Genomic DNA, 11046 nt, shown 5'->3' on the forward strand with positions numbered 1-11046 from the left:
GAGGAACACTGCTTACTAACTTGCTCTTCCTGGCTTGCTTATAGCACTCAGGACCATCACCCTGATCGACACCACCTACAGTGAGCTGGGCCCTCTCACATCAATCATCAACCAAGAAAATGTATCACAGTCTTGCCCACAGGCCAGTCTGGTAGAGGCATTTTCTTACATGAGATTCCTTTTTCTAAACTGACTCTAGCTGTGTCAATTATAGAAAACTAGCCAGCAGAGTTAAAATGGAAAGATGGTAAGTTTAGTTTTTGACAAGCAAAATCTGAGATTATGCTGGTCTTCAGAGTAATGTCATTGAAAATGTTTGAAGTCACAGGATGGAGCTAAGAGAGCCAAGGTCTATCTAAGAACCTGGTATATTAATCAGAGCAGTAAATGAGCATGGCAGAGCCAGCAAAAGGGAGGAATATGCCATTTTATTTCATTTATTTTTAATTATGTGCATGTATGTTTGTATGTTTGCTGGTGTTTACATATAGATGTGGGGCCCCTGGAGGCCAGAAGACAATGCCAGTCCCCTAGAAGCTGGCACTCGCTCTAAGCAGTTGTGAGCTATTCCATGTGACAGACAGGAACTAAACTTGGGTTCTCTGCAAGAGCAGCAAGTGCTCTGAGCCAATGTGCAGTCCCTCCAGTGTCCTAGAGTTATACAATTATAGATCTAACTGAAGAAGTTTTGAATTCTAGCTACTTGATTGTAATGCAAATAATTTTAAGGTACCTAAGGTTAGATAAGGGAAAGTGATATTACAGTCCTGTTGATGTAGACTCACATTCCTTGGTAAAGCATCACCTATATTCAGATATTTTAGATTTTCTGATTATAGACTGGTTATCTGTTAAGTTTGTCTACCTACTGTTGAAGTTATTTAAATAGCACTTAATTGTATTGTCATTGATTTCTCATTTCCTCCCTTTTGAGATAAGTTATCTCTTGTAATATTTCACTCTTAGCTCTTAGCTTATATTACTTTCATTAGATTTTTTTGAGAAATGTAGTCTTTTTTTATGAATGGAATTGGACCAGAGAGGGAATCAAATAGAAAACAGTCCAAAGGGAAAAAATCCCATTACCTGTCAGTGCAGCGCACAGAACATGGCTTCTAATCTATGTTCTCACTGACAAGAGATAGGAGTCTAAGAATCTTGACACCATAGGTGTCCTTAGTGAGGTCAGTTATGGGCTGATTACTTCATTAGAAATGTCATCCTCTCTTCTTCTTGGCAGAGGGTACATCATGACCTCCAGAGGGTAAAAACAAGGGGCTAGGGAGATCACTCAGTGGGTCAGAGCATTTGGTATGCAAGCACAAGAACCTGAGTTCAGATCCCTAGCACTGACCTAAAAGACTGTGTGGCCAGCCACACAAAAGTCTGCAAACCTGATCCTGTTAGAGACAGAGGCATAAGGACTGATGGACTTTGCTAATTGACTGCTCCTTAATCCCAGGTTTAGTGAAAGACCCTATCTCAGGGGAGTAAGGAGAAGAGTGATAGATAGCAGGGCAAAACTCTGTTTTCTGTATACATGCACACTCATACATCACATCACATGCATACACACACACACACACACACACACACACACACACACACACACACATACAGAGAGAGAGAGAGACAGAGACAGAGACAGAGAATTGTTGTTTATATTGCATAGTGGTAATTGAACTTATAATATTATAAAATTAACTGTGACAGCATGTAACAGTAGCAGTGTATTTTTTTTAACTGAACAAGCAGATGGAATAGAAAAAAAACTGTGAGACCATTCATGACACAAGAGAGTAAGACATTGGTCCCTATATGTGTGAGAGCTTCACAGTCAATGATTTCAAGAACAACTGAACTCCTCATAATTCCCTCAGCCAGTTTGCTTGTCTGGAATCTGATAATATACTTAGTAGGTCACTGCAGCTGTTGGGATCCTAGAGAGTCCACTTTCAGATAATAGTACTGGCTTGTAGCATTAGGCAACTCCCTAAAGAGAGGTATGTGGAAAGACATACTGTCTCATCCCAATTTGCTCAGCCCATTTTTATTACATCTTTGATGATAATGCTTTAGGTTAGGTCTAGATACAAGTAACAGAAAATCCAAAACCATTGGCTTAATCAAGAAAGTCAGTTTATTTCTCTATCTTATAAAAAACGTAGAAATAGCTCAGAGCTAGCCAAAAGGACAGGTTACCCATGCTCCATAAATTCTTAATAATTCAGCTTCCTTTGAGTTCATTCTATATCGTCCTGAAGGTAATATTTTCCTTTTTTATGGACTAAGATGGCAACTTCCACATGTCAGAAAGCAAGATAGAATACTCTAAAAGGAAAGATCTCAAGAGCTGCTTCGTGCTGTTTTTGCTTTTAATAGCTTTGGTTGGGACTATATAGTTTTACCAAAATGTAAGGGAGATGGGGAAATGAACTCTTCCTGCTGGCTGAACATGGTTGAATTCAACTGTCTACTAGATGGATGAAAGGGAAAATAAATATATGGATAAAGATTATGACCCAGGTCTTCTTTGCCTGTTCTCATGGAGCCAATCAGCAAGTTAAATGTTAGAGGTGTGTGAGCTACAGTACTCATTGAAAAGAGCTGTGCAGCTGAGGTCAAGAATAAGGACCATAAAGCCATATGTGGATTCAGATTTTCTCAGATGCAAAAGCAAGAGAGCATCAATGTCTTCCTCTTGTTTACTGTAATGACTTAAACTATTGATATACTTAATTTATTGAGCAACAGTAACTAACACTTCAGGACCACTTGACAATGAATACAATCAACTCTTATCAATGCCATATAGTGAACAACAACAACAAAAAAAAATGAGTGCACAATTTCCAGTATCTTTGTTGTACTCCTCTCCAACTTGATTTTCCAAGATAAGATTCAGGGTGTTTTTCATTTCTAATTGTATTTTTCTCTATTGAAAATAAGCTGTGATATGCATGCTTTCTTGAGAGAAGAGAGAGTCTTAAGAAATTGTCTGAATTTAACTTAACAAATGTCTTGGATTTTCCATGGTGTCTCTATGTGTCATTGACACAGCCCTATAGGCTCTTATCTGTACTGTTTTTGTAAGCTCTTACTTATTCATATTGTTTTTGATTAGGAATATATTTATATCAATACATTTTCCTTTCTGTTATTGTAACAAATGGGAATCAGGCCATCTTTGGATGGATGGGGCTCGGGTGGCAACATGTAGTGGGTTTGCTGTTTGCCTATAAAATGATAGACAGCTCTGACTTGCAGAACTACTGTCAATCAAAATGTAAAAGTCTGACATGTTTCTCATTCAGAAATGGTGACAGGAGAACAGTGGGTAAGAAGCACAGCTTGGTATTGCAACTTGGATGTGACAATTTTCTTGGGATTACTAACAACAAAGTCATTGTATTGAGAGGTTTTTGTGCCAACTCCTAAATGCTCTTTTGCTTCTTTTTCTTTCCCTCTCTAAGCCCCTCCTCTGTTCTGTGGCTTTTCTTTTGTAACTCCTCCAGACTACAGCTTTGTTCCCCCTTCCTCCACTCCTTTCTGGTCAGGTACTGCTTTCTGCTTTTATATATCTCTACAGCTCGTTTCTGTGTGCAAATGCAATGTTTGGGCTCCTGTGTATGGCTTCCCATGGAAATACATCTCAAGCACAATTCCCAGAGTTCCATTGTCACTGTGTACTTCACTCTTCCCCACCATAGAGTCATTGTTTGCCATGACATTCCGCGCGCACACGTGTGTGTGTGTGTGTGTGTGTGTGTGTGTGTGTGTGTCTGTGTGTGATAGCCATAAGTTTCAATATGTCATCTTGTATTTCATCTTGTCTCTGTTCAGAGAGGTTGGAAATGGGTCAGGGATGGAAATTTAAAAGGAAGATGAAGTACTCTGAAAAATCATTCATCTTTTCTGAGGACTGGGAATCATAGTGGAGAAAAATCAGTGTTTGCTCATTTCCATGAAGAAAATAAAAAGGGGCCCAAACTCTCAACTTCCCCTCCAAATAGAAGAATAAGATTCAGTATGCATTTCTTAAAATGATGACTCCTGGCCACCATTCCTACAGCACTTTACCTGGTGTCCAGGCATTTTGATCTGAATTTCTCTTGTTACCCGGAGAGTTAAATGACTATTTATATGGCACTGAGGCTAGATAAAGTACGTTTTCTTGTGGGTTTTTTAAAAATTAACCTGTAAGTCCCAACAGAACATAGAATTCTGAAACAGACCTTAGAAGTCAGCTAGTACAAACCTTTCATTTTATAGATGAGAAAAATGTGGCCTAGAGGGGTTGAGAGGCCTGTGCAAGGTCACACAGTTAAGTCTACAATTGGGTTTCTCCATCACAGGGGTGTTTTTATGTGCACTGACTTTAAGAACAGTGCCTTGGCAATGGGACCATTTTCAGTAAGGAAACCATTAAAGGGGTTTGTGTCCTGAATGGTAAAATAAAATGACCTATTTTTACTCCCTTCACAGTTCTGAAATCTATAGTATTGCCTTTCGTTTATCTTATGATGGACACCTGGAGACTTAAAAAAAAAAGGCTGTCATTATAAAGCCATGAATGATAGGCCTGAGGTCCCTGTTGCCAAGTGGATGGACTTTTCCAGGGTAACCCGGGTCATTATGAGCTACCTGAGCACTGGGAACTGTTATACAGATGGATGGTGTTTCCATTTGTTGCTTTTTCTTAGACTTAAGTTCCTTTACCATTTAAGATTTGTAAAGTCCCACCAATCTCTTGTGAGTGATTCTCAGAATCAGTGCACATATAATTGAAAACACTCTATGGCCCCCACAGAGCAACAGGTGGAAATGTTACTAAAAGCCTGTTATGAAGCACTGGAGACCAACAATCACATTCAGCCTGGGTGGAGTTTCCTTTTCAGACAGGGCTGACTCCTCTCCTGCCACCTAGGATATTAAAAAGAGAAAGAAAGGAAGAAAGAAAAGAAGGAAGGAAGGGAGGGAGGGAGCAAGGGAGCGAGGGAGGGAGGGAGGAAGGAAGGGAGGGAGGAAGGAAGGAAGGAAGGAAGGAAGAGAAAAACAACACAGGAAAAGAAGACATAGTACTTTTATGCCTGGATTTTGATTAGACATTGCAGTAAACATTGACTGCAAGTCAGTGTTTCCATGAAAAGAGGATTTTGTGTTCTTTCAATGAAAATTGTTTCACATCTTCACATATATGAAAATTGTGTATGAAACAATAATTCAGTTCATCCCTAGATGGTTTAAAAATAAAAAGCTAGCCCAGTGGTGGTGGGGCACGCCTGTAATCCAAGCAGTCGGGAGGTAGAGGCAGGAGGATCTCTGTGAGTTTGAGGCCAGCCTGGTCTATAGAGCTAGTCCAGGACAGGATCCAAAGCTACGGAGAAACCCTGTCTCGAAAAACAAAACAACAACAACAACAACAAAAGAACAAAACAAAACAAAAGAAAATAAAAAGCTTGGCTTGGGTGGGGGTACAGCTTACTTAGAAATGATGAAGATAATTTGACCGACTTTCATCAAAGCCCAGAATACAGTTGCTCCACATTTAGCCAAAGAAGTTACTGGGTAAAGACCACAGGAGCTTCACCTCAGAGCTTCTAGTGAGAATCAGAGTACAGTGCCCTCAGTTGTAAATTTATGTTAAAGTTATCTCAAATTTATTCACAAAGCCATTTAAATTATTAGCCAGGTGGGCTTTAGTTTTCCAAAAGCTTTTATTAAGTGCATCAAAAACAGAACAGTGGTTATTTAACTGTCTGGAGTGAACTTGATTACATCTGATTGGACTGAAACAGTAACTGTGCTGTTTTCAAACTCTGCTGTCATTATCACTGATCTGTAATGAAGTCACAGCTCTGCATTTGATAGCACCAACAGCAATGGTCTGATTAGGTTCTGATGGCTGGTGGCAACCAACTGCACTCTGACTCATACTCTGCACTGTTTCTTTACAGTGCTAAGTCCCAAAGTACTGGGCATTGCCATCGCTCGGTATGACTTCTGTGCAAGAGATATGCGGGAACTCTCCTTGTTGAAAGGGGACATGGTGAAGATTTACACCAAGATGAGTGCAAATGGCTGGTGGAGAGGAGAAGTCAACGGCAGGGTGAGTTGTCCATGTGGATGTGTTGGTTCTTCACAAGTGTAAAGGCTGGACAGTCACTGGCAGCTCTCTTGTGGTAGAACTTTTCTCAGGAGCCTGGCTGCCAGAGGCTGGGCTATGTGTTTTTTGTTTAAAATGAGTTGTGTCAATAATGTATGGGCCTGACAAGTGGGGAGACTTGAGGAGCATTTCAGATTTTTTTCAGAAGCTAAGTGCCAAAGCATGTAGTTCATATGGAGCACCAAGCATTCCTAAAACCTCCTGCTCCCACTTGGAAAGAATGGGATAGGGTACCTCTGTCTTGTCCTACAACAGAGGTGGGAATCATAGTGTTGAGCCCCATATTGCCCTCATTTGTGTATTAGTTTGTGTTCTAGTGGATTAGAACTCTGTTTAAGTTTATTTTCTTCCTTAGTTGCTATCACTGTCTCTATGAGGCCTACTCTAGCTGATAAGCCAATCATCATCACCTATAGTGGGCATAAAACCCCAGCTTAATTAGAGTGTGAGGAAAATTCTGTCTGTAGAATCCTTTGAAGCAGCAGAGGTATTGATACGTTGGTTGTTTTTCTTTCGTAGGTGGGCTGGTTTCCATCCACATACGTGGAAGAAGATGAGTAAGGTCCAACCTGTACCAAAATCTCCAAGAAGGGATAACGAGAAGCCTGCACTGTGTTATGAGTTAACTGAAGTATTTAGAAAGCAGCATTTCTGACTGTTCCACACCTCCTTTCTTTTTTTTCTCCTTAGTCTTAATGCTGGGATTTCTAAAGATGCTGGTCCTGACAGATTAATGGCTTGCCTAGAGCAGTGCAAGAAACAGCCTGCCAGTCTGTCATTGTCAGGGACCGGGGCAAAACCAAAAGCTTTTCTTCCCCAAAGAGCCCTGCAAAGACATCAGGTCAGGGTTCTCTTACTTCATTGGGTCAGGCACCATGGATGTCAGTCATTAGGAAACGTTTCATGCATATTTACTTTGTTCTTACAGTTTTTGATGATACAAAGAAACAGAAGTTTAATTTTGCTTTTTTCCCAGCATGAAGAAAAAGTAGAGTTCTGCCATCTGGGAATGATCCAGCTTGCTGGAAAGATCCAGCATTTCTTGTCTTAAATTGTTCAACAGGTGAATCATTGCTTGGCAAACACTTTTATCCCCAGATGTTACTTGCAATCAAATGAAAGCAGCTCATGCTCAGGTTTGCATCGTAAGTGATAAATTACAGAGGGAGTTTTAATTATTTATTTGATGTCCTGATTGTATTTCCACACTTCTTTACAAAGAAGAAAAAGAAAAGCACATGAAAGGAAGTGTCTTTGTATTAAAGCCTCACAACTTTCATGATTTCATAGGGTGTTTTGGAAATGTCATGCTTGACAAAGGAAGCTTGGCTAGGCAGACCCTGCTTAGTTGCCAGGAATCCCGGTGAGGTAGAGGTGTTTACAGAGACGTAGCTAGGGCTATAATCCATAGGACATCCTTGTATAGCAGCAATACTGTTAACACGAACCTTTTCCTTCCCCTTGGAAAGATCCAGGGCATGTTTTCTGATTTCCATTCTTTTTTTTTATTTTTTTAATAGTAGCACAAAAAAGCTTTATTGAGAATTTGGGAAGGGAAGACACCAGTACTCTCCTGGTGCCTCTTTTTTCCCTTCTGAAGCCATTCTGGCTATGTCTTAATTGGTAGTGAGATCCATTTTGCTGTGTGTTTCTTTCACAAAGTCTTCACTGTGTTCTGTAAGGGGTCTAGGTAGCTGCCTCCTGAGATGCATGGAGTCCCTATTTGAGGCAGTCAAGTTAAGATGCAAACTTGGCCCTTCCATGGTGGGTGGACTATCTCTTTCATAGCAGTGGCTGTGTTCTGACAAGATTCAGAAAGTGTTCCTGGTTGGAGGAAAAATAGAAGTATTTTTTATCTTAGACATGATCTAGAAGCTTCTTGTACCAGATTTTTTGGTAACCTCTGACATGAAAGGGCTGTGACAGCCTGTCCTTCCCCAGCTCGCATGAGTGCCAGAACTTGTTCAATGGATACATCTTCCTCCAAGAGACCCCTGTTAGCTGGGACTTCTCATTTAAATAGACTCAAGATCTTTACCTCAGAGTATGTAAACTGTGATTGTGTTTTAGAACAATTAAGCTTTTGTATATGTGTAAATGGTCATGAAAATGTATTTTATAAAACATATGTACAGTCGACTTGTGCTGGCAAGGTCTACTCTTGGAATGGATTCCTACGCAGAAAGTCTTATCTGAGTCCAGGGATGTTTTGTCTGTCACTGTCAGGAAGTATTGCTACAGAGAGTACAGCTTCCCACAGACAGAAAGGCTCCTGTGTACAGTGTTGTAGCATGTATTGTTTATTTCAGTCAATAGACTCCCTGCCTCACAAGTGGTATGTGGTCTTCCTGTTGCATTTCATTGGCCTCAGAGTTTCATAACAGAGGACAGAAGAGCCTCTTTTCATGACATTACCAATGGCAACTTTGTCTACATTTAGTACTTTGTATTGGAGATTTTAAATGCCACAATCTGTGTAGATTTCTAATACCAAAGACAGAAGTAAATGTTTTCCATGGACTTTGTCTTGCCTGTCTGTAGCCCCGGTATAGTATGGTGAATTGGAATGGTATTTTACTTTGTAATATTTTGTAAATATGTCAATAAAATAGTTAATACTTGCATTAAGAGGATTTATCTCTTTTTATTTTGTGTGCATGTATGTATATGTATGTACATGTGTGTTACACGTGTGTGTGTGTGTGTGTGTGTGTGTGTGTGCGCACATGTGGGGTGCTAGGGATAGAATCCAAGGTCTTCTGCATTCTCTGCAGGTAATCTACAATTTCTGGAAGGTTGAAGATTCTTTCCTTTGTATGGTCCTGTAACACACAACAGCCTCATAATTATCAAAGGAGTATTAACCCTGATTTTAGTGTGATTAGCTCAGGATTGCTATCAAATCTATGAAAAAAAAATCTTAAGATAAACACAATATTTACCAGTACCATCTGTTCCATATGTTGGGGAGGTGCTACATGGTATTCTAAAGCCCTTATGTGCAGTTAAAACTACCTCATTATCTCCTATCATCTGTATTTTTAGGTGAGAAAACAGAGGCATGTTCGTAGGTTACAACATTCCAGAGGCCACAAGGCTAGAAAGCATGTGACAAGAGATGGGGCATCTGGCTGTGGCCAGTATAACCACTGTACCATACTGCCACACTTTATAAGGAAAGTGAAAATTTAGGAGTGTTTTGAAGCTTGCAGTTCCAAGAAAAAGTTATTTGATACTAAACAGTGATCCAGATAGTTTAAAATATGTACAGAATTCCGAATTATTTGGCTCTTCCTAGTCCCCGAAACTCCTCTTATGCAGAGACAAGTTTAGTCATCATCATCGCTGTCACTATCAAGTAAACAATTTGGTAGTTGCTATACTAACTTTTTAATTCTTTAAACACAATTCAGGCTCATTTATTAGATTGAAGTGGAAAGTTTGTAGGGTCTAAATGAATCCCAATGGAAAAGGAATTGAATGAATTGGTGTCATAGGAAGACAGAGGTTTTGCACTAATTAGTTGTGGGTTCAAACCCTAGCTCTGCCACTGACTTTCCAGAACAGATGTTTCTTCATTTACGATAATAACAATTATAATGAGAGCTGAATAAGAGACATCATATGAAAAAATGCTATTTGTATGGGCCCTGGAGCATAGTAGGTATTTAAAAAAAATTTTTGGTCTCTAGCATAATTGCCATCAGAGAGGCTTCATCCAGCAACCGATGGGAGCAGATGGAGAGACCCGCAGCCAAACATTAGGAGGAGCTGAGGAATCCTGTGGAGGAGGGGAAGGAAAGATTATATGAGACTGGGGGGGGGGGGGGAGCGGGCGTCAAGGGTACCACAAGAAAATGGCCCACAGAATCAAGTAACCGTGGCTCATGAGCATCATAGAGACTGAACCAACAATCAGGGAGCCTCTATGGGTCTGACCTAGGTCCTCTGCATAAATGTTGTGGTTGTGTGCCTTGGTGTTTTTGTAGGACATCTAACAGTGTTAGCAGGGGCTGTCTCTGACTCTTTGCCTGCTTTTGGGACAGTTTTCCTCCTATTAGGTTGCCTTGTTCAGCCTTAATGTGAGTGAATGTGCCTAGTCTTACTTAACTTGATATGCCATGGTTGGTTGATAGCCCTGGGAGCTGGGAAGCCTCCCCTTTTTTGAAGGGAAAGAGAAGAAGAATAGATCTGGGAGAGAGTGGAGGTGGGGGAAAGGGACTAGGAGAAGAGAAGGGAGGGGAACTGTGTAGGAATATATATATATTAACAGAAAAATCTTGGTCTCACCCTTGCTTCAAGAACCCTAAAACGTGTATTCTGATGCCAAATTACGAGCTTGCTGTCTTTATTCTGAATACAATGGAGAGCGTAGGCTTTGTTTCTTACCCACAGCTTAGTTTTCAGCATTCAAATGATAGGCAGACTAAAAGATGTATGTTCAGGGAGATTAATATGCAAACCCATAAACAAGCTCACAAGTGGCATTAAGCAGCTCCACGTGATTTTAACTAAGAAGACAGACTATTCACTCAGCTCAGACTCATTTAGACGCTGTCCATGTGTCACCTCAGCTTGCACTGAAGCTAGCTTTATGGGATTGCTTGGACTCTGATGAAAATATGATACACCTGTCTGGTCTGGCAGACTCTAGAAGGCACTTCTTTTAAGTAATGAACACATGCCAGAACAGAGGTCAGAATGAGTCTTCTCTCTCATTAGGTGCCATTGATTAGACAAGATTTTTTTGAGGGGGAGGGGGCTGTGACAGAAAAAACGAAGTCCTTTTAAAGCACTCTAGAGTCTGACTTAGAAAGTTCCAGAATTTCTGAGCACAGTGTGACTGCAATTAATTTTACAGGCACATGGCCAGATGGCAA

At 40.4% G+C, this 11046-nt stretch overlaps 1 protein-coding gene across 2 annotated transcripts in view; it reads left to right on the top strand.

Annotated features, from left to right (window-relative positions):
- Vav3 (vav guanine nucleotide exchange factor 3) overlaps positions 1–8790 on the top strand; it is a 330524-nt gene extending 321734 nt beyond the window's left edge. Inside the window, exons 26-28 of one of the 2 annotated variants that reach the window (XM_036191254.1) lie at positions 3474–3557; positions 5958–6109; positions 6686–8790. In XM_036191254.1, the coding sequence (XP_036047147.1) occupies positions 3474–3557; positions 5958–6109; positions 6686–6727 (278 nt within the window). In that variant the 3' untranslated portion in view covers positions 6728–8790. The remainder of the gene's footprint in view (positions 1–3473; positions 3558–5957; positions 6110–6685) is intronic. The other variant, XM_036191255.1, reaches the window with a different exon arrangement.
- Positions 8791–11046: the final 2256 nt, after the last annotated feature.

Source organism: Onychomys torridus, chromosome 6, assembly GCF_903995425.1.
Source record: "Onychomys torridus chromosome 6, mOncTor1.1, whole genome shotgun sequence".
Taxonomy (NCBI): Eukaryota; Metazoa; Chordata; class Mammalia; order Rodentia; family Cricetidae; genus Onychomys; species Onychomys torridus.